At 42.0% G+C, this 22,990-nt stretch overlaps 1 protein-coding gene across 2 annotated transcripts in view; it reads right to left on the bottom strand.

The window, feature by feature from the left end:
- Window positions 1-4,539: 4,539 nt before the first annotated feature.
- The window catches only part of LOC147246365 (nardilysin-like), a 36,252-nt gene continuing 17,801 nt past the window's right edge, over window positions 4,540-22,990 (bottom strand). The window contains exons 12-31 of one of the 2 annotated variants that reach the window (XM_086181634.1): window positions 22,248-22,368; window positions 14,450-14,508; window positions 14,165-14,219; window positions 13,937-14,041; window positions 13,497-13,620; window positions 13,060-13,146; window positions 10,445-10,564; window positions 10,246-10,297; window positions 9,772-9,922; window positions 8,900-9,027; window positions 8,616-8,778; window positions 8,428-8,459; window positions 8,063-8,201; window positions 7,898-7,945; window positions 7,737-7,789; window positions 7,404-7,487; window positions 7,082-7,172; window positions 6,823-6,939; window positions 6,639-6,728; window positions 4,540-5,534 (exon numbers count right to left, since the gene is read on the bottom strand). In XM_086181634.1, the coding sequence (XP_086037760.1) occupies window positions 5,313-5,534; window positions 6,639-6,728; window positions 6,823-6,939; window positions 7,082-7,172; window positions 7,404-7,487; window positions 7,737-7,789; window positions 7,898-7,945; window positions 8,063-8,201; window positions 8,428-8,459; window positions 8,616-8,778; window positions 8,900-9,027; window positions 9,772-9,922; window positions 10,246-10,297; window positions 10,445-10,564; window positions 13,060-13,146; window positions 13,497-13,620; window positions 13,937-14,041; window positions 14,165-14,219; window positions 14,450-14,508; window positions 22,248-22,368 (2,041 nt within the window). In that variant the 3' untranslated portion in view covers window positions 4,540-5,312. Of the gene's footprint in view, window positions 5,535-6,638; window positions 6,729-6,822; window positions 6,940-7,081; window positions 7,173-7,403; window positions 7,488-7,736; window positions 7,790-7,897; window positions 7,946-8,062; window positions 8,202-8,427; window positions 8,460-8,615; window positions 8,779-8,899; window positions 9,028-9,771; window positions 9,923-10,245; window positions 10,298-10,444; window positions 10,565-13,059; window positions 13,147-13,496; window positions 13,621-13,936; window positions 14,042-14,164; window positions 14,220-14,449; window positions 14,509-22,247; window positions 22,369-22,990 lie in introns of those variants that run through there. The other variant, XR_015109645.1, reaches the window with a different exon arrangement.

Raw genomic sequence — 22,990 nt, 5'->3', positions numbered from 1 at the left:
GCTTGTCTGCACGCATTTGTGATACACTTCCTCTTTCGCGTATGTACTCCGTCTAAGAGATGGAGACAGAGAGCGAGCCAGACAGAATGGCTTGTGACAGTAGAACGCAGTATGAGTACAAACTCTCTGGGACAGAGTCACAAAGGCTTTCTTAGCAGGACCACCAGCCACTGTTGACAGCACAGTCTGAGTTCATTTACTGACAATACTATTTGTCACAGTAGTTACATGCCCCAAAGGCTGAATAATGACTTCCTGATCCAAAAAAACGTGCTGAGACACTGCTGCTCTCTCATTGTCTCTCAGGCAGACAATGAGAGAGAATTAGCATTTCCGTCAAAAGTACCGTTTTACTAGCTTTTTTGTTTTTGTTTTTAAATTTGCAAAAATGGTGGTTTACTTTATTGTAACTTTTTGGACTCTTTAAGTTTATTTAAAATCCATCCTCAGTTAAAATATTCTTCAATGTACCTTGATACCTCGCAGTTTGTCCACATACGGATTACTTTCAATTTCCCAAGACTGAAAGTCTCGCTGCGGGTTGCGACGGATGACGGTTGTGAAATTTGATCTGCTGATTCATGCTGGACGCATTTTTCTTGATGGAATTCAGCACGAATTTCAAACCACAGCCTTTCAATTGGAAGTTCAATTTCCTTTTTAAAAGTGCCCAGTTTTTTTTTTTTCAGTGTTAGAAAGACACAAAGTCCCTGATTTAATGATATAACGCTGCGGGTGGTGGTTAATGGAGTTTCTGTGGTTTAGAAAAAAATGAAAAATATCACCGTTTATGACATTTGTTGACTTCCCAAATTCCCAATGGATGTTTGTGCTAAACTTAAAAGAAACTTCAAGGAGTTCCGGAGAGTTCACAAAAATAGAACAGACAATACGAAACATAAAGACTCCGGCCTCCAGCTAATACTGCTGACTCATGAGAGTTTGGCTTTTTTCTGGTCATGAAAAGTTACACAATTCCTGTAAATTTTGTGAGGTTTGTCCTAAAGCTTGTTGCCGTATGTATACCTTGAGTGACAGTGGTGGAGAGGTCAAGGCCCCTCCTCTAGCATCACCATGATGGTCACCTTTGCAGCTTTGCGTGAAGTCACTGGGCTTGATGGGTCGCCACGGCGTTTGCCTCACGCTTTTTTATTGGGATTAATTGAAAGAACTTTCCCGATCCCATGACTTTCCATCATCAGGGGGAAATTTTTATAATTGAAGTCTTCGGTGGTTTGTGATGACACAACAAATACTGTTCTTCATTAAACTCAGATGCACTGTGCTTAAGGCTAATTGGTGAATATTAGCGCATCTGAGAATCACCTGTGTCGTGTGTAATGCAGGAAGAGCCACGAGGTCACATACGTGGCGAACAAATGACTTCTGTTTATGGAGAGCTGAAATTTAAGGGTCACTGTAAAACGAAGCGCGTTCCAAATATCTCACTGCTCGCTCAAGATAAACCACGAAAATATTAACTCTTTTACTGCCGGCGAGAGACCTGCTCCTCTGCACAGCCAGAACATAACAAACAGTAAATCTTGTTATTCTGCTTCACACACACACACACACACACCCTTGCACTTATATCTTTGTGAGGACTTTCATTGATGTAATACATTCCCTAGCCCCTCACCCTGACCATCTCAACTGACTGCCTCACCCTAACCTTGACCCTAAACCTAACCAGACCCTGATTCTAACCTTGACCCTAAAACCAAGTCTTGACCTTCAAACGGTCCTATGAAGATGTGAGGACCGGCTAAAATGTCCCCACTCTGGTGGTTAAATACCTATTCTTGTCCTCAATAAGTAGCAAGTACAAGAACAAACACGCGCACACACACACACACACACACACACACACACAGATTTATTCCACTTTCACAGTGGGAGCATCATGGAAACATCACATGAAGAGTCTTTAAATGTAAATTAAGCAAATATGTCAGGCAATTAGACCATATTTGAGCGCTCTGACTCTTTAGAAACACCACAATAAAGTTCCCTCGCCAGAGAGAAAAATGTAAACACGCATGGACCAAAGCACTGTTTTCCAGTCTCCTCCTGGATTTTTTTTTTTTTGGCAGTGTGAAGAATAAACAGTGTATTTTTGGGTCATATAAGCAGCATATCTACAATGGTGTATCCACTGCATTCAGAACATCCAGTGGGCATCACTGGCTTGGTGCTGTGCTGCCTTTAATACGCTCTGCTATCAGCCGAAGAGAATAATGCAGCTGATCAACCAGGGACGCGCCGCTCCGATCACAATAAACTGAAAGCTAATTAGATTTGTTTGTCATAACCATGAATGTTCTGTTGGGATTTCACACTGCTGCATGTTGTCTCCACACACCCAGAACCTGTCAGATGAATTCCACCTTGTATCATTAAGGAGTGAATTAACACCATCCCTCCATCCCACAGGTGGGGTTTTACCTCCATTTAGCTGGACTTGCTTTCATTTTTATGTCGTTGCTAAGACTTTTACATCAATTTCTCCTCTGTTGACTATTTGGATTTTCTTCTGTCGAGGAAATTAATCGTGGCAATTCTTTTATTCTCACTTTAAAAAAAAAATACAAGCTGCGATCTAAAATTATGCAGGACTAATTACTTTGGAATACACTCCACATTTGTGTGAAAGAGGTTCGATGTGTTTCAACTTGCAGCAGTTAACAGAACCAGGAAAGTTAACCCATGGTAGTTCCCTTTAGTTTTATAGAGCAAATTTGTGTCTTTCAGAATAATATTTTGGATTTTGTTTCATTAAAGACTCCTACTTGTCTAACACTGTTTGGTGGAAAAAGTACCGATTTCTGTCACAGCTTCATCTAAAGTAGAAGCAGAGGACAGAAATACTACATAGGCCAAAAACACTTGCAGTATTATGTACATCAACTTTGTTTTGACTGTTGTGTTTCAGCTTTTGACCTTTATGGCTGAAACGCAGCAGTAAAATAATAAAGTTATACCACGACCGTTGATCAGCTAGCACGCAAAGCATTAGCGAATTATTCAGCTGAAAAGGAGCCAGGCGTGAACAGGAGAGTGAATACTGCCAGAGACAACTTTAGGAGATCACTAATGCTTTGTAAATGAGCTGCACTTACATGGCAGCAGGACTCACGGTGCTTTACGGTGTCATTTGTACGCTGATGGTTATGGCTCAACTGGATCAACGGCATCGACGTGTTACTTCTGGGCCAGTTCTGGCCGTCTTCCACCAACGTCAGCTGACAACCCGCCAGATTACCCTTGTATGAGCAAGACCTAGCCCTGATATGAACATACGTAGGATTACAACGATTTTTGCAGCCCGGGTGTTACGACATCAGATCAGGACTATTTAACCTTGATCTAACAATCCAATATGAGTCAGACTTTGGCCAGACAAGCACGTGGCCGGATTAATGGCTGGATTAATTCTGTTCTGTAGTGGTGGATCAAACCAGTGAGCATCCAATCTCTAGACAGCCACTCTACCTCCTGAGCCATACCCCAGTTGCCTTTGTTTCCCCCAAAAAAGTTATTTTCTTGGAACATAGACGAGGACCACCTGAGGACACATTTTCTTGTCTCCAGATGTGACCCAGCAAGGGGAAAATCACAAGTATCCGGCTGTCTCACGGTCTGAGTTTATTCCACGTAGTAGAAGTTTAGTGCACCTATAAACAGGTGACAAATAAATGAAATAAACATTAAGTGTCCAAGACACCAGAACAGCTTTATGCGTCTCTATACGGACACCATGATGGTGGCGGAGGGCGCTGTCCGATACTTGGGTGTAAAATTGTTTACAGCTTTAAATTATCTACCAAATACTAAAACTCCACCATGCTTTTTTCTTTCTTTAAGATCCTCCACTACACCACTGCACACAAAGCAAAAGTCCATTTAGAAAAAAAAAAAAAAAAAGTTTTTTTTTCCCGAAGAGGAAATGTGGAAGAACTTCATCCTCATTTGACCTTTTTTACTGAGGGGGAAGACAGATTTTCAGCCAAGCCAGACACTTCTCAAAACTGCAGCGGCTGTTAAAGTAGCATATAAATCTTTTTTTTGAAGGAGATGATGAACAATTATTAGGGGTGAAATGTTTGGGTGCAGCTCCATAAAGCCATATACTGTCCTTTTAATTAAGCCGGCTGTTTGGCCCTCCGTCGTGAGGTATCATTTAATGGAGACGACTGAAGGGCAGGACTTTGCCGCCGTATGAGGCTTCCCTCTGGGTATATTAGTCCATTTTGTGAACACACTCCGCTGTGCTGGGCTCCGGATTAGTTTTTAATTACATTCAATAGTGCAGAGTGTCACCAGCCACTAGACGGCCCACAATACCACCTGCAACAACGTCTCCCCACGGGATAAAAGGAGTGTGTGAGCGATGTATAATTTCACATGAATTACACCTGTGTAAATTAAACAGCTGGTGCCACACAGAGCGTGCAAACACTTTGAAGTGACCTGTTTGTCATTTCGGTGCGTCCGAGTTATTTGTGTCGTTTGTGATGTTTAATGGGGTTTGCATTTTAAGGAAATTTCAGGTGTCGGTTTAATCGGTGGAGAGAAAATGTCAAAATGTTAATTACTTCCATCTTTCCTTGGAGCCGGTGGAGGAAAAAATTAATTGAATTTCAGTCTGAACATTTCACTCGATTGTACTTGTATGAAGATGAATTAAGTGTTTTTAGGATTAAGTACCACTCATCGATTTATTTATTTGCTCCGTCTCATAATACAGCACCATCCAGGTCAGAAGTAACAGTAGCACACGCCAGAACTTGAAATCCAGCACACGGTTCCTCGAATCCAAACATCTGGAGTTCAAAGGACTCTGAATTATACGCAGTTTTCACAGCTGATTTGTGTTTTTAAGTAGCATGAAACTCAGTCAGGGCTCCAACACAAACACTGGAAGAGATCACAATTGTATTAGCAGCAGAGCTCAGAGAGCCAAATAAGTGAGAATTAGATTCAAAGATTTTCCGTCAGTGTGGGAAAGAGAAATAGATAGCGTGCTCCCACACTCTTAGTGTCTGAGGATATAAAATAATGGAGTGCGTGAAAGCAGAATAGATTATCACTTAACTAAAATAACACTCTATCATCACTTCCAGGCTTGTTGTGTATGCACACAGCGTTGGTAAAATGTACAGCTTGGCTCCAGAGACTTGAATCCAGAGGAACTGAAGACGTCTCAACCTCCCTTCACCTCCACGTATTAAGAACCTGAATCTCTAATGAAGCCGTCTCTCCAAATGTGGCTCAGCGAGGGGCAAATCCCAACCATCTGGCTGCCTCACACTTTATTCCAGTATTTTGTGATAGGGGAAGAGAGGCAGGCCTTCAGTAAAAGCAGGAATGTCCATGATGGCTATGGCACCCGCCATCTTGGCGGAAGCAGGGAGAAAGGTGAGTCTGGACACCTCGCCATACATGGAGCTGCTTAAGTACTCCTCTTTGCCGTCATCTCCTTGTTTTTCACCACCAGCCTCCTTGTCGTTCTCTTCAGCACCAAATCCCACCACCTTAGAGAAACAGAGGGGGGGGGGGGGGGGGGGGGGGGTTGCTTACTCTGTCAGAATGTTAGACCTCAAGCATGAAACACACCCGGCCCACAGAGCCACTGACAGAGGTGACTGCACGTCTCCAGGTGTAAGATTAGTTAAGTTTCCATTTTACTGTCAAGTGAACTTTCAGCCAACGTCAACAAAGTCACAAAAGAAGAAAACACAAAGCGAATATCGACTGAGTAACTCAATGCATGGTTTCATCAGAAGATGGCGGTAGAGGCAATGATGCGCAAGGCTGAAGCACTGTAGAAAAAGAGGTCATGCTGACCATCTACCAATGGCAAATGGAGAGAGGTATTTAAGTTGGAATTATTCTTTCGTGCCAGCTTTTATGTGACCTGCTGTCCAGAGACAAAGCTTGGGAATATCTAGGAAGAAGCTGTAGCATACAAAAATACCTGGTCAGTCAGTTGAAAGAAAAGGCGCTACATCAGAGCTAATGCTGCGTTCAGACGGAATGACGCAGATGCAGACTGTAATGTCTATTCAGTGACACACGAGCAGGACGGTACAATTAGATGAAATCTGCAGAGAATATAGGGAACGGTACCAACTTGCCACACAAAATTACTTCACTATTAATTTTTTGCCATAAACTGGATGTTGCGTTGCTCTGTCACACAGGAGCAGACACGGCTGACATTTAGAGATATTGCAAGACATGTTGACATATAGCAGGGGAATAGCAGGTGGCTAACTTCACGTGTAATAAGGCAAGTATGTTAGGCTAACTTTAGCTTCGTGAGCCAAACAACACAGCATTACCATAGTAACACTGTGATACATGCTTAGGTTTACAATCTTGCTATTGTGTCAGCGTGTGTTTTCCATGTCTCTGGAAAGTTATGTCAGTCTGCCCAACTAAATCGGTTAAAAACGACATTGCCCATTTTCCATATTTTGCTCTACAAAACCCCCAAAAATCACCATGAGTAAGTGTGCAAACTTTTTGGGGGGCAAAATTGAGAAATTTTTTTTTTCAATCTCGAATTGTGTCCATTTCCATGATATTTAAAACTCATCAAAACATGACTCCAGCCATGCCGACACGTTGCTTACGTGCACGCTGAGTTTGCGGCTGTTCTGTCCTCTATGCTCTTGGAACCAGGAGACCAGTTCGGTGCGGGTCATCTGCTTCAGAGCTGCGATCTAAACACACACAGAAGTCAGTCAACAAGCTATGGTTGTGTAGGATCGAAGCCAACACTGAGAAATTGTGGGACTGTGTGTGTTTTATTCTCACTTCTCTGTTGAGCCTGTCAAACACATACTGCTGTGTGACCACCTCGGCCCAGTTCCTGTCTACCTCCTCCCCGAGGTGTGTGTCCTCACACTCCTTCAGCTTCACTAAAGCCGTCACCTGAACAAAGACACATTACAGTGAACCAGCATGCCTCTGGTTAGGACATGTCTGCCAATGTTACTTGATTAAAATGTAAGTGTTTCTATATTTATGGGGAAACTCAAGCAAGCAAATGCACAACACAAACACACATGCAGACCTGAGTATTAAAAGCCTCCTCGGTCAGTGCAGCGAGTTTCTCTCTGAACGAAGCCAGGAACTCCTCAATCTTCAACTCCACCAGCTCTGTGCTGAGAGAAATGTTCATGAGGTAAGAGATATATTTCAGGCTATAGGCTGAATTTCTTTAAGTCATTTATCAGTTCCACTCGCTTCTCTTTCCAGGCACCACACAGATTAATTGTCGCTTGAATTGGGTTGAACAGAAAGATAAATTATACCATGGTTTTGGGACACCGTGTAAGATGAATCCTATCTTGCTTTTGGGGGGATGAAAGGTTACAAATGTGTTGCAGACTCACTTGAACTTGGTGGCCTGCGTTTCCACCGTGATAGAGAAGCCGAGAACACCCGAGGTGTTCCTGCAGGTCGGGTAGACGTGGTACCTGCAGGGGGAGACATGACCCGAAGACAGCTACGGTCAGGGGTACTGAGGAGATGAGCAGAGATAGAAGTACTTCTACTGTGGCAGGTATAATAATGTAATAGCCTCTTGTTCAAACAAAGTCAAGTTATACACACACACACACACACACACACACATATACTGTATATAGCAACTACAAATATGTCATGAAAGCGTAATTTTATTCACTTTTTATTTCTTCACAAATATCAAGTAATTATTCACCCACCCCAGAGTCTCTTTGGTTCGAAGAAAGTCAAAGCAGGGTTCTTCCATGAGCATCTAAAAGGCAACAACACCTCAGTCAACGATGGATGGATGGATGGATGGACAACTCACAGAATAAAAAGAGATATTAGAGGAATAATACTTAATAAATATATCACTCACAACCAACAGTTCCACCAGTGTGTGTTCCCTCAAGGCCTTGGGGCCAGACTAAGTAAAAGTTGTGGAAAAAGAACAACTGAGGTGAAATAGTGTGTAATCATAATATATTTGGTATGTTAAACTCGTGATACAAAGCTGCAGATGTGTGAGTGTGTAAGTGTGTACCTGGTAGTAAACAGTAACCTCGGAGTTGGCATCTCCTTTATTGAGTGACTTGACTTTACAGATGTGGTGCTTCTGTGGCAGCTCCACCACTTGGAACATCACTGGCACCTCCGCTGGCAGCTGAGAGAACTGCAATTTGCTGCCACAGCAGAAGAGAGGGGGACAAAAGGGGAGGATGATGGAAAAGGGTGAAAGGAGATGAAGGGATTGAATGGAAGGGAAAAAAAACAAGTGAAAGGTAAGTGATGGATTTCACAAGTGGCACTAATATGATTAACTGTGTATGCCTGCTAAAATGTTTTTGATTATATAGTGCTGGTGTTCTCATCAGGGGGTGCATTCATTCATATTAACAGCTGACTTACTCAGTGACATACTGCAGTAACTCCACGGACTCCTGCAGAGGAAATAAAATAAAGAATAATGAACAAGTGCGCAAGAGAAGGAACAATGTCATGTACACCCAGAATCAAGTGATGAAAGTGAACATTAACCAACACTTGAATTAAAAAACTCATTTTTATTCTGTTGTGATGCCAACTTATCCACTCACAGAGCTGGTTAGGTTGCCTTGCACCAGCCCCTCAGCGCACAGCTGCGCCCTGAAGCTCCGGCTGAACTCCATCAGCTCGTCGCTGGTCAGACCTGCGGTCAGGGCCTGATACTTCTCCACCATGGACCAGCGAGAGTGCTCCAAGATCAACAGGCGTACGTCCCTGAGACAATACAAGGGTTTCTCTCTTTAGGGCTGTCACACCTCTCACCACTAGAAGGCATTGGAGGCTCACAGACGACAGAGTAGATATCAGGAGAAAAAATAGAAGGTGAGCGACTGACTTGCCGAGCTTCTCAGGTTTAATGAGGATGTTGAAGTAGGTTTTCTTGAGCTGCTCAGCAAACATGCTGAAGACATCAGGCGGCGCGTAGAAATCCGCCAGGTGGTCGATGATGAGGTGGAAGAGCAGCTAGAGGGAGAAACCAGAGGATCAGCAGCATCCTCCGAGTGTGTGTGTGTGTGTGTGTGTGTGTGTACAATACTTACGTGACACAAAGTACAGAATGTGTCTCACTGAGTACAGTAGTTCTGCTCAATCTACTTTTGTCAGTTTACTTCTTGATTATACAACTTGACGACACAAAGACAAAGTTATTTTAAGGTATAATAATTCCAGGACATACAGTCTGTGTGTGTGTGTGTGTGTATACAGTCCATTCTAATCTTTATTCTCTGATTTTAACCTTCTTTGTGATGTATCATTAACCCTGACTAGAAGAGAGTACTTTCAAACAAGGCACATTTTATTTTCAAGTTTTCCCCACTTACATGGCTTTTTTAATCACTCCATACATTCCTAAATAGCGTTGGTGAATGATTTAATAATAATTAATGCAGCTATTGGTTACAACTTACAGAACTTTTATAAAGTATTCCTCATTATAAAGCAATTAAATTGTAATATATGCAACGATGAAGTGGCACAGTCACAGTCTACACCTCCTGCATGATAATAAAGGATTATCTTGTTCATACAGTATGGACATTTTGGATGTGAAATAATATATTCACTGCCGAGTCTTTGAGTCACAAAATGACCCTGCATTAACTGTTGGTGTGGATGTGCATATCCAAATCTTCTGTGTGTGTGTGTGAGTGTGTGTGTGTGTGTGTGTGTGTGTGTGTGTGTTATTCTCCAGCTGCACTCACTCACAGGTAGTTTGTTGTCAAATCCTTTGACCTTGATCACCAGGCCGTGTTCGCCAGCGACCAGTTTATACTCCAGCTGGGCAACTTCTGCCTCGTAGGCCGGCTCGGCCAGATTGTGTCCGAGGATGTTGACCAACAGGTCAAACAAGACCACACTGGAGGTGAGCGGAGAGAGAGAGAGGAGAAATGAAGGAGGCAGAAGAAGGGGATACGATTTTTTTCAAATGAATGAATGAAATAAAAAACAAGGAAGGAAAGAGTATTTGATGAGAGTAGGGGATGGAAGAGGAGGAGAAGGATGGAGGATGCAAGGTAAGAAAGAGGTTAAGAAGAGATTTAGAGAAAGGAAGAAGGAAAACCAAAATACACACTCGAAGAAAGAGAGTGAGGGTTGGCAGAAAAGATAGAGGTGTTAATGAATGTTACAGGGAAAATAAACAGTATTTTCTCAAGGTCACACTTCTGAGCCTGAACTTACTTCTTAGCAGATTGCTGGATTACAGGAGAGATTAGGTGGAATCTGATGTAGGCTGCAGCAGGAGACAAGACAAATGGGTGTCAACACCTCCTTAATAATATTTAATGTCCTTCTGTAAAACCTCTCGCATGCTAAATGATACACACTTCATCATACACACACTCACTCACTCACTCACACAAACACACACACAATTCACCTTTTAGGGTTTTGAATTTGTTGTCCTTCTTGTACCACAGGCACCCTCTGTCCCCATGGGCTACCTGGACAGGGAAGTCGGTGTCAGGGCAGTCAGAAGGCTTCAGGGTGAAGTCAGTGGCTGCACACAAACAGCGAAACCATCATCACTCTTCTTGCTACAGGCTCATAAATAACATGAGTTTCAACAATTCAGTATGTCCAGTTTGGGATATAAATGCAGCCACTCGTCAACACGGAGAAAGACTTGGCTTCCCCCTTACACTGATGATTCAAGGAGGCGTGAGCAAATCCTCTACATATTGAAAGATGATTAATAAAATTGGTTTGTTTGATGTGTAAAAATTTGGCTTTGGTTTTCCCTTCTGCTGTAAAGGTCGAAAGCCGGACCAGAAATGGACATGTTGCAGATTGAGAAAAATGACACTGTAGAGAGTGAGGCAATGCACTCGAATTTACTGGTTTAAGAAAATGATCAGATGAGGACCATAAGAATATTTACAGCTAACGCTGCCGAGCGATATTACAGAAAGATTTGATGACACGGTCAAGTAACCTCCGTGTAAAGGTGGCACAGGTTTCCCTTTAAATTTTCTGTACTAAGCCCAAAAATGTAATCTGCAAAACTTTTGTTGATTGGTGTGACTAGTTTTTTGACAGTCAGACTGATGAGAAGGAATTTCATCTATTTATTCTGCCACATGAGGCCAGTAAATTGGATACAAAAGATCCTCATAAAATTTGACCAAATGTAGATTGGTGTCTAACGCCCTATTCAGACAAGATGAGTATTACAATGGGAAGTGAATAATAAAGTATCTCCAACCTTTGCTGACATTCCAGACACATTTTAACAACTGCAAATCACATGATCAGCTTTTGTAAAAGACAATCTATATCTATCTATCTATCGATCGATCGATAGATATGTACTGAGTTGCGTACATTGGGCTAGATTTTCCAATGTGTACCTGCAACAGTGTACATGTGAATGTAGGTCACGACACAGAGTAAATGGGTGTAAAAGGCAGAGCAGCAAAGACAGAAACATAATTATGCTGGGATGAATTATAACCACTGACCAGTAATAACTGAAATGTGGACGAACAGTATGTTCCTCCTGTGCTCTGCCCAGCAGCCACATAATAACTGCACCTTCTCCAGAGAAATAAACCCTGTCTGAATGGGGCCTATGATATGAAGGATAATTAAAAAAAATAATAACCTCTATTTATAACATCTTCATTAGATAAGTGATGAACAAGGAAATGTCACAAATGACAAAAAGGCCCTGCTCCTCCATGTTGGGTTAATATAGCTGTGTGCTGTTAGTTGTACACAACCTGCTAGAGCCTGTCTTATTAAGGGTCATCTTATTGGACAGTGTCAAATGCTGCCGGCAGCAGCCTGGTCCAACACTGTGCAAACACACACACTGGTACACTTACTTTATTAGCTGCACCTAGCTAGAACCAGGTTTGACCAGTCAGAACTGCCTTTATCCTTCGTGGCATAGATACAAGGTACCCGAAGAGATTTGGGTCACACACTTGCTGACAATGTGTAGCTTCTTGACATGACCCCCGTCCCAAATGTTCTCAACTGGATTGGAGGTTGTTTGAGACCAGTGAACTTATTCATATGTTCAGCCTGTGGAACCGTACATCGGGATTGTGGAACCGTACATCAGGATCGTGGAACCGTACATCGGGATTGTGGAACCGTACATCGGGATCGTGGAACCCTACATCGGGATTATGGAACCGTACATCGGGATTGTGGAACCGTACATCGGGATCGTGGAACCGTACATCGGGATCGTGGAACCATATATCGGGATCGTGGAACCGTACATCGGGATTCATCAAGTGGTCATCCAACTCACGTCGGCCATGAAGCAAAGTGATATCTGACGTGTGTGTTTGTTTGTTAGCAGGACATCACAAGATCTATTAAATGTCTGTTTAAGAAATTTGGTGGAAAGATGGGCAATAACAAGGGAGGAGACAATCAGGATGGAATTGTAGATCCTGGATCCTGAAGACTGTTGTCGACCATTGACAGGATATACATGGGAGTCCATGCATCCAGGGGTGAAAGGCTGTTTTGTTGGCAAAGGGAGGACCTACACTAAATTAGGCCAGTGGTTTAATGCTATGGCTGACTGGTGTAGCTATTACCAAAGTTTTTCTGGAAATGTCATAGATAAATTTTACTTGCATCCGTGTGAAATTGTTGAAAGACGAATGTTTCGTCTTCTGGAAATCATCCTGATCATAGTTTGAGCATTTATGAACCCAATTTCAGCCGGAGATATGTGCTCTCTTGATTTGTTGTAGTGTCTATTAAGTCCATATTAGCAGAGCTTAAGAAAGACACAAGACACACTGATTTACCCAAACTCAAACCCTAAGATAACCAGTTTATGAAACCATCCACATTCAGTCACCTAATTCCCCTTTCTTCCCTGTTCTGTTCTTGGTTTGGACCTCAGCAGATCCCCTTCACTATGTCTACATATACCGACTTTCTGTTGTGTGATTGGCTGATTACATATTGGGTTTAATAAGCAGTTACCTAATTAAGTGACCAGTGAGAGTATGTTAAGTCACCCACCGATGAACTTGTTCTCAGCAGGGAGGTGGAGAAGACTGTTCAGCTCCAGGTTTCCAGTCCAGCGCTGCATCCACTCCAGCTCTATGTCTGTGGAAAACATCTATCAGCATTTTCTGGTTCTCCCTTCAGTGCACGCCCGAGTACATTTCAATTAAAATACATTACAGCTGTAACTACAAGTCTGAAAGAGATGTGAATGAAAAATGGGTTTTCAGTGTATTTGGTGTAAATGCTGCAGCGACACTATTGTTTGCCGTCGTAAGAGACAAGAGATAAACGCTGGCATTTACACTGTTGGCTGACTGCAGAACATCAGGGTCAATATTGCTGCCGAAGGAGAAAGAGACAATGTATTCACTGAATGCCTAATTCGTGGGACAGTGCAGTTACACCGACAGTGAACAAGCAGGCACAGGCACACACTCACATACACACACCTTCTATGCTGTATTGTGTACCAAACCACTTCTCCCTGAGGGGACACTGGCCCTCGTGTTCTGGCGACAACAGCATCAGGTTTGCTTTCTCGGGGGTGAGGAGGGACAGAGCTGCACCGATCACCTACACACACATGCACACGCACGGTGGTGAGCACACCAAATTTCTTCTCTCAGCATATAAAGCGTCTCTGAAATTGTTTCTGTGAGAATAATTTCAGCTGTCCATCACAACGCAAGGTAGAGAAATGAGCACATTTTGTCACAAAAAAAAAAAAAGATATATGTAATTAGACTTTAACTCTTCAAGCAAAATCATAATCAAGACTACACAAACACAGGTGATACTGGTATCAAACATGTATGAAGGTGCAATATAGTGGACAGAATCTTCTCTTAATCCAGAGTGGGAAATATTTTGAATAAAACCCTTGACTCACTTGTGGATTAAACTCAAACATCAGTTGATCTCCTGTTAGGAAGTCTTCTTTAGGGAACAGCTGCATGTTCTCACAGATGTCCTCCACATATTCTATAGGGTCAATCTGTCAAAGAGGAGATGAAATATAGTGTCATCCCACCGAGTTATACCTATAAACAGGCAATATTGAGTATTTATCTAAAAGGAAGGGAAAAGAGCGGCAGAGTGATTAGACTTGGATTCTCACCTGCTCCTGATAGTGAAACTCATTCGCTTCAATCTTCTGAATCTCTTCGTATATTCTGAATGCATGAAACAAGTAGACGTTACATTTATTAATCCCAGACAGATGCTCAGCTGTCACATCAACACTCAGAATAAGAGAACAGACACAACACAGCAATAATATGTACATAATAGCAAGAAAACAAGCATTAACCCGTCTGAAACAGAATGTATATGTATTGTGTTTGATCACAAAAGCAATTTGTTTGGAACGAGTGTGTTTCAAAGTGTGTGAGAGTGATTAAACCTTTGCTGTGGTCCGAGTGTTTGCAGCATCTTCAGGTACTGGAACACCAGATGAGTCACCTGGGTAAACACACACACACACACACACACACACACACACACACACACACACACACACACACAAATTTATACAATATAAAAACATGAGAGGACTCAGTACAGGAGGGGTTGAGAACTTTTACTTTTGATTTAAAAGATCTTCTCAAAATAGAAAATATGTTTGATATAGAGATGTAATTATGTGAAGATGTCACATCCCAAACATCATCAAGAAAATCATCTTCATCATCATCTGTATCTTTACGGCAATGTTAAAATTAGCTGGAAACAACTCAAAAGCACAGATACAATTAAACCAGGTTGCCCTTTTCTTGAGGGTACAAAAGAAATCAGGCCCCCACCGCCGATTTTTGCAGGCTACAATGTCTGCTGCTGTGCTTTCAGTTTCACATCAGTTTTCAGAAGAGGGCGGGGCTAATAATATTTTTTAACGCACGCAACTTCAGTGTTGCAGGGTACAACCATGACTTTCGCAGAATATTGATTGTGAAAGTATTAATATTAATTGTGATTTAAAAGTGCAGCAATCACACACAGTTATCATTTTAATTCAAATTTAAATGATATTACAAACCATCAGCAAATTTTACTATGATTATCACGATAACCGTTACATCCCTAGTTGGAAACAACCAAATCTTAATTCTTGGCAATCCACAATGGAGCAATTTGCACATTTTTGAACAAGAAAAATGTATGAAAGACCACAAAAATATGGAACCCAGTACTCAGACTCAGTAAAGTAGCATGCTAGTGTAGTCTGGCTCAGGATCTTTGACAGCAGGAAAATATCCCACTCCAATCCCAAACCTTACCACTAACACCTTTTGAATGGTATACTTGTTTACAACATTAATTTAATGTGCATAAATGATAAAAAATGCCACATGTTAAAATATGTAATCATCTTTAAAATAAGGAAAGAAACATTGCAATAAAGGGATTTAAAAACAGCAACATAGAAGTGCTTCAGCACTATTCAATCATCACCTCATTTATTAGTTGGTGAACTTTTACACCCCCCCCCAACCCCCCCCCCCCCCCCCGTCTTCCCACTAGGAATGATGGTGTGAGTCAAGTGTCTGGTTTATTTTAAGGAAGCGTAACAATCGGACCTGATGCAGCCACTCATGTAGACTGTGCTTATTTGATTACAGGTTATTGTATCAAGCGCTGACACACTTCTTCCTTTGGAATAGAACAAGAGACACAGTGATTGTGTGTCCTTATATAACCACGAGCATGTTAATGAAAATATCCTCTCTGCAAAGGTTATCAACCAAAAAAGACTAGTTCCCTGGTACAGCCCAAAGCTGCGTGCCTTGAAACAGAAGACCAGACAACTGGAAAGGAAGACACATTCCAGTCAGCATGAGGAAGACTGCCAAGCATGGAAGGAGAGTTTATTAATATATATAAAAAAGAACTCCGTAATGCTAGAAGCGCTTACTACTCATCCTTAATAGACAAGAATAAGAACAACCCCAGGTTCCTCTTCAACACCGTGGGCAGGCTCACCAAGAACCATAGTGCTGCTGAGCCATGCATCCCCCCCAACTCTCAGCAGTAACGACTTCCTATCTTTCTTTACTGAAAAGATTGTGAATATCAGAACAATGATTGCCAGTAATGGAGCACAGACGACAGTTCCCACAGAAGCACCTCCCAGACTTGGTGCATACTTGGACAGCTTCTCCCCCATCGACCTGTCAGACTTAACTTCCGCAATTACTTCTTCCAAGTCAGCCACTTGCCTGCTGGATCCCATCCCGACAAGACTACTTAAGGATGCCTTCCCCCTCGTCAACACTTCTATATTGAAACAAATTAATCTTTCTTTAGTCACAGGTTATGTGCCACAGGCCTTGAAGGTGGCTGTCATTAACCCTTTACTTAAAATCCTTCTCTTGACCCAGATGTGTTAGCCAACTATAGGCCTATATCCAACCTCTCCTACATCTCCAAGATCCTTGAGAAGGTTGTCCTGGAGCAGCTACATGAACACCTGCACAGCAACGAGCTCTTTGAAGCCTTCCAGTCTGGATTCAGGGAACACCATAGCACTGAAACAGCATTGGTCAAAGTCTCTAATGATCTTATAGCTTCAGACAGAGGTCTCGTCTCTGTATTTTTTACTTTTGGACCTCAGTGCTGCATTTGACACCATCGACCACAGCATCCTGCTACAGACAACTAGACCATGAAATTAGGATTAAAGGACCTGCCCTAAAATGGTTTAAGTCATACTCATCTGACAGGTTTCAGTTTGTTAATGTTAATAACAACCATTCAGAGTATAGCAGAGTTACATATGGTGTACCACAGGGTTCAGTTTTAGGACCAGTTCTCTTCACTCTTTACATGCTCCCATTAGGTGACATAATCCGGAAGCACTCAATCAACTTTCCCTGTTATACGGATGACACGCAACTCTACTTGTCGATGGAGCCAGACGACACAAGCCAGTTTACTCATCTGCAAGACTGCCTGAAAAATATTAAATCCTGGATGTCTTCTAACTTCTTACTACTGAATTCAGATAAAACTGAGGTCATCGTGTTTGGACCTAAACACCTCAGGGACACACTCTCTAATCACATCGCTACTCTCGATGGCATCACCCTGACCCAGAGTACAACCACAAGGAAACTTGGGAGTCATTTTTGACCAGGACCTATCCTTCAGCTCCCACATAAAGCATGTGACTAGGACCACCTTCTTCCATCTGCGCAGTATCGCTAAGATTAGGACTATACTTTCCCAGAGTGATGCTGAGAAACTGGTGCATGCATTTATCACTTCTAGGCTGGACTACTGCAACTCTCTCCTGTCAGGATGTCCCAAAAACTCGCTAAAGAGTCTCCAGCAAGTCCAGAACGCTGCAGCGAGGGTTTTGACGGGAGTTAAGAAGAGAGAACACTCTCTCTCCCACTTTAGCTTCTCTCCACTGGCTTCCTGTAGGATCTAGAATTGACTTCAAAATCCTTCTGCTGACTTATAAGGCAATTATTGATAAAGCTCCATCCTATTTGAAAGAACTCATTATTCCTTATTGTCCTACCAGAGCACTCCGCTCCCAGAATGCAGGTCTTTTAGTGATTCCCAGTATCAATAAAAACAGACTGGGAGGTAGAGCCTTCAGTTACTGGGCTCCTTTACTGTGGAACCAGCTCTCTCCATGGGTCAGAGAGGCAGACACTCTGACTACTTTTAAGTCTAGGCTTAAGACCTTCCTTTATGACAGAGCTTTCAGTTAGGGCTCGTTCAGCTCTGAACCATTTATAGCTATGCTACTATAAGCTTAGACTGCTGGGGGACACATCTGGTCACATGGAGCCCTCTCCTCTCTCCTCCTCTCCTACCTGCACATTTTGGAACTGTCACTACCACTACTTGTTGCACTTTGTAGTTTGGCCTTGGTGTCTCACAGTCTCTCTGTGTTTCCACAGATCCACTGGAGTTCCATCTGTCTGCACCAACCGCCGCCTGCATCGCCCCCCCTACCCCTCCCCCTTTTTTCCCTGCTGTTACACTGGCCTGCGCTCCCCTCCCATGAACCAGTCTGCAATCCAGCCCCCCATCAAGCTGGCTTGCTCTCCCTGCCTCCCCTACCAGAAGCTTCCTTCTTCAACTGTTATTAACATTTCCATGTTTCCCACATTGTGTATTATAAACTGTTTTCTTCTCTATAACAACATCTACTGCACGTCTGTCCGTCCTGGGTGAGGGATCCCTCCTCTGTTGCTCACCCTGAGGTTTCTCAGATTTTTCCCTGTTAAAAGGGTTTTCTATGGAGTTTTTCCTCAGTCGATGTGAGGGTCTAAGGGCAGAGGATGTTGTTATGATGCCATGTGAAGCCCTTTGAGACAAACTGTTTGTGAAAACGGGCTCTACAAATAAAATCGCCTTGCCTTGCCTTGCGTTCTTGACTACAGGAGCATAATTATTAACTGTCCTGACTGATAGGATTGTCAGAGGTAGAACAGTTCAAAGTGTGATTTTAGTAATTGCTATGGATGAAAGAAGCACATGTAACAGAATATAGACAGCAGTTTTAAATCTGGGCAGTTGAGAAGAAGCACGTTTAACGAGCCTATTTGACTCTAGAGTGATAAATCTTTGGTTATTCGCGGTAGAGGACTGCATTGGGAGCAGCACTAATCTGGCAGGAGTGAGCGGTTTTAATACTGCTTTGAGCATAAAATAATAAAATAATTAAGTATGGTTCCCAGTGACAGAAAGTTGGAGACGGACTCAACAAATGAAGTTAAAAAGATGATCAAAACGTTTTTTTACTTGACCAAAACAAGACCTGCAAGACAGGTCAGAATATGCAATATTGGAGCTGAAGACAAACTATAACACTTTTGCACCGGTGCTACCATGAACAAGCCTGATCCAGAAGTGTTATAGTTAGTTCTTAGCACAAAATCTAAGTGTTTGAGGATAACCGAGCATTGTATGGCTAGATTTAAAAAAAAAAACCAACAAAACAAAACACGTGATTTCTACCGTACAATATGCTTGAGACTTCGTTAACGGATAGTTATGGAAGTTGGGATGTGTCTTTTGTCCCTTCAGCATTTTCATGTTGCAGTGACTCACTAGCAAAATGCAACTTTGATGTCACGATTCACAATGCGCTTCGCCGTCCGCCCTGCTCCTGCTGGATAACTTTGCTGATTTTAGAGCACATTTCAAAAGTCACATTAACTTTATCCTTCATCGATCCGGCCGACACTTAACTGAAGCTATTATTTCTGGACATTGATTGGTTGATTGGTAGTGTCACAGTTCAGTTTTTGACTGCTTTTTTTTTTTGTCTTCAGATCACGGACACGTCTTCTGTTTCGACATTCGTTTTTCTTTACGATTATTCTGAAATTTACTTTCCTTGTGTATCCTAGCTTGTATTCGTTCATCATCTTTTGCCTTTTCCTGCTCAAGTTCTCCATTTTTGTAATGAATTCAAGTTCTCTCTTATCCCACCATGTTCCTCCAGACCTCCATCCCCAATTACCAAGTGGATGTAACAAATAAAATACTCAAAGTAAATGACTCCCTTGCCACACTGATGAGGAAACTTGACAGTGTTTTGTACCCTGGCACTGTGATACAGCAAATTAGGTCCTCTGATTATCCAAGAGGGATTATCGATGTACATCACGTAAATATGAATGACCAACGGCCAGGTGTACAGTATATTCAACGTGTTCGTGCAAAAACCCATGTGCACATCGTTTTACCACATAAACTCACATGAAAACAAAATGAAAGGTGAGGCAAGACAGAATTTTGCATAAAACAAAAACAGCTAATGTCACAGAGCTTGCATTTCCTCTAATCATTAGTTTTGATTTGCATGCACACACACCTTGCTTAATATATACGATTAACCATTTACAAACTGCCTTGTGAATAATTAACTGTACTAAATCTAATCAGGCCTCATTATCGTTTTTTGTTAATTGTGGGTTCTATTAGGACCTGCAGCGATGCGTGATGGTCATGCTTTCCTTGTGTTTGCCTCCTATTTGAACTCCAACTGTTTCTTTTCACTTCTGCCAAGGTCTTTTGCTCTGAATGTGCACAACTGATCGCCTCTTTTACTTTATTCCACTCAGTAGTTTTTGTTCTGTTCCTTGTTCCAGAACTGATACCCCCCCCCCCCCAAAAAAAAATCCCACACACACATTCCCCTTTCTCCTTGTCTCAATTTCATCTTCTTTGCTAAGTTTAATAACTTCTGGTGCAAATGGAGCAGTAATATGAAACTATTAATTAAGGGAGTCGGTGTCTACATCCATTCATGGTTAAAATGTGGGAGTGGACTTTAGTCATGTATGATTACACAATGATTGAGATTTATAAATGAGAACCAAGCCTACGCACGGCTTTATTCATTCATACTTTTGTGCCAACACAGCTCAAGTGCTGATTCTAAACAGAGTTTTATGCATCTGGCCCCTGAATGACTGAGAGTCTTTACAAAAAAGCACCCTCTGATCCAAACAACTCAAAGTGAAGAGCAGAGATTTGCTCTTGATTACAGTAAACAACGTCTGCCAAGGCCGCCGCAACGTTTAAAGAGCAGTTATCAATGCATCTTTCTTGACTCCAACATTTTCCATTAAGTACTTGAGATTAGAAAATAGTACGCCTGGTGAATGATTGCAAAACTGCCTCCTGGGCTAACAAGAGTCGTCATAGCAACTGATAACAGAGATTACTTCTTTGAAATTACCTATTGTATTACTGAAAACAGAGACAAATAAGCCAGCTGGAGTCCTGCGGGGGTACATCCACATCCACGTTACTCTGCTGCAGACGCAGTCAACATTTGAATATCTGCACCGTACAACCAGAATACAGATAAGACACGTTCTCTGTTTTCTCACAACATCATGCAAAATAGAAGACAGAGGAACCCTCTTGTAAAGGTTTGAAGATGTGAGATTTTGTGTTCCAAACAACAATGGCGGTTCATGAAGTGATAAGCGTAGACGCTTCAACAGCATCGTTTAGATCACAACTTGAGAACAGTAGGCTTTGCTCCATGGAACAGATGTTTTGCTCCTACACTGACTGGCTTCAGCTTCTACAGCAGTTAATTGGTCTGATTGGTTGAATTAGCCGAAGACAGGATTCATCCAGTGTGCCTGATGCATCCACGTGCAATGTATTTTCCGCTGTTTCACACCTTTTTGACAGACAAATCACAGTGCTTTATGTGTGATGATAAAACCTTTTGGGAATACATTTAAATGCAGTTGACACGTCTATATAATTCCTGTTAAAAAATAAATATACCTACGTCTCACTGGGAGGAAAATCAGCTTTTACTCTGAGCACGATGTCGTGTAATATTTGAGCGAGAGAGCAAAAACCGCTGCACGGAGAAATGACTTTAGTTAGTCCTTCAGTAACAACTTAATATCCAATCAGGATTTAGATTCTGACATTAAACCTCTCCTAATTAATAGGCTTCATTTCAAGCTTTGATATGGACTGAATGAATGAGGGAAATTATAGAGCGTGTCTGGCTCAGTAAGAGAGGGAAGAGAGACACAAACTCAACGCTTGTCCTGATGAACTAAACTTCTAATTTTCACCTAAGAGTAATGGATGCAAACCAGGGTCGTCAAAGCTAAATTACATTAAATATTTCTTTAAAGAAAAGAAAACATGTTCTGAAGTCCGTTGTTCAGCATTACATCTATATGGAGAGCAATAACACCCCATAACACTCATATCGGAACACTGAATGTAAAAGTTCTGTGGGAACTACGAACACGGCGTCTTTCGGGGAGAGAACAACTTGACGGTCAGTTGATTTGTTATTTGAAAGCTGAATTTCTATACATACTGGGTCGAGTTGATACTGGTGTACGAACCAAAATGCGAAGTGTTAAGTGGAGCTTTTAAGATAGCATGAAGAACAAATCGCTCTCTCTCTGCGTAATCATTTCCAAACTCTTGTTTTCGCCATTCAGTTTGACCTACATGTCTTTTCTAATCAGTGAATTTGACTCTGTGCAACTCCCATCATGCAGAGGCAACACGCAAGTCCGACCGACAGCAGCCATAGTGGTGCTTCCTCTCACATCCCTAATCTCAATTTTCACATTTAAAAGTTTGTATTTTTCCAATTTTATGATGCATATCTTTTATTTTAGAGTATTCATTGAAAGCTCCTGGAGATTTTCTGAATGATACTTAAGAGCCCTGAGGAAAAGTACCTGGTAGAAGTTCTGGTAGCCCTCGTCAGTGAGGGTGATGGAGATGGAGAAGATGGAGTAGGTGGTGTTTTGGTCGAAGCCAGTTTCACTGTTCCCTCCAAACAAAGCCAGAGCCCAGCACCTACAATTACGTACACACACGCACACACACACACATTGATTTAACAGCACTGCTGGATGATTCAGTAGCTGCAATGAGCTTGAAAGAAACCGGTGTCAAGTGTTAAAATACGTGCAGGGGAGTAAGTAGACAATGTGTCACATCGCGCTTCTTGATTATAGCAATTTAACAAATACTTTCACGTCCCCACTTGGACAGTCAGCTCAGCATGAAAAATGTGCAGCACGATTCTGTTTGTACTTCCTTACAGGCAGGCGTTGCTTTTCATTACATTTCATCAACTAGCAGACATTTGAGACTTACTTCAGTTGGGTAGTCTGTCACAGTGAACAAAATGTCTGCTTTTATCTGCATAAAGACATTTTTCTGTTGTGTGTTGATGCACTGCACAAGTAGAAAGATGTACACTGCAATCGTGCAATCAGTTAAGGAAGTTTTTATAGTCTGAAAGTTTTCTTCTCATTGAAAACCAGTTGTCAGAAAAATGTAGATACCCATGTGTATGAAGATTCTTCACCCCGGGTGAACCCACTGAATTTTACCCCCTTCTCATTGAGACAGAATAGACAAGGCGCCTTTGTTTTTCTCCTCGCCCGTCCACGTTCTACATCACAAAAAGGGT

The sequence above is a fragment of the Aulostomus chinensis genome, chromosome 17, assembly GCF_037954235.1.
Source record: "Aulostomus chinensis isolate RoL2024-O1b breed Wild chromosome 17, RoL_Achi_v1.0, whole genome shotgun sequence".
Taxonomy (NCBI): domain Eukaryota; kingdom Metazoa; phylum Chordata; class Actinopteri; order Syngnathiformes; family Aulostomidae; genus Aulostomus; species Aulostomus chinensis.
Note: the sequence above shows the minus strand (reverse complement) of the source record. Positions and strands in the feature narration are given on the sequence as shown.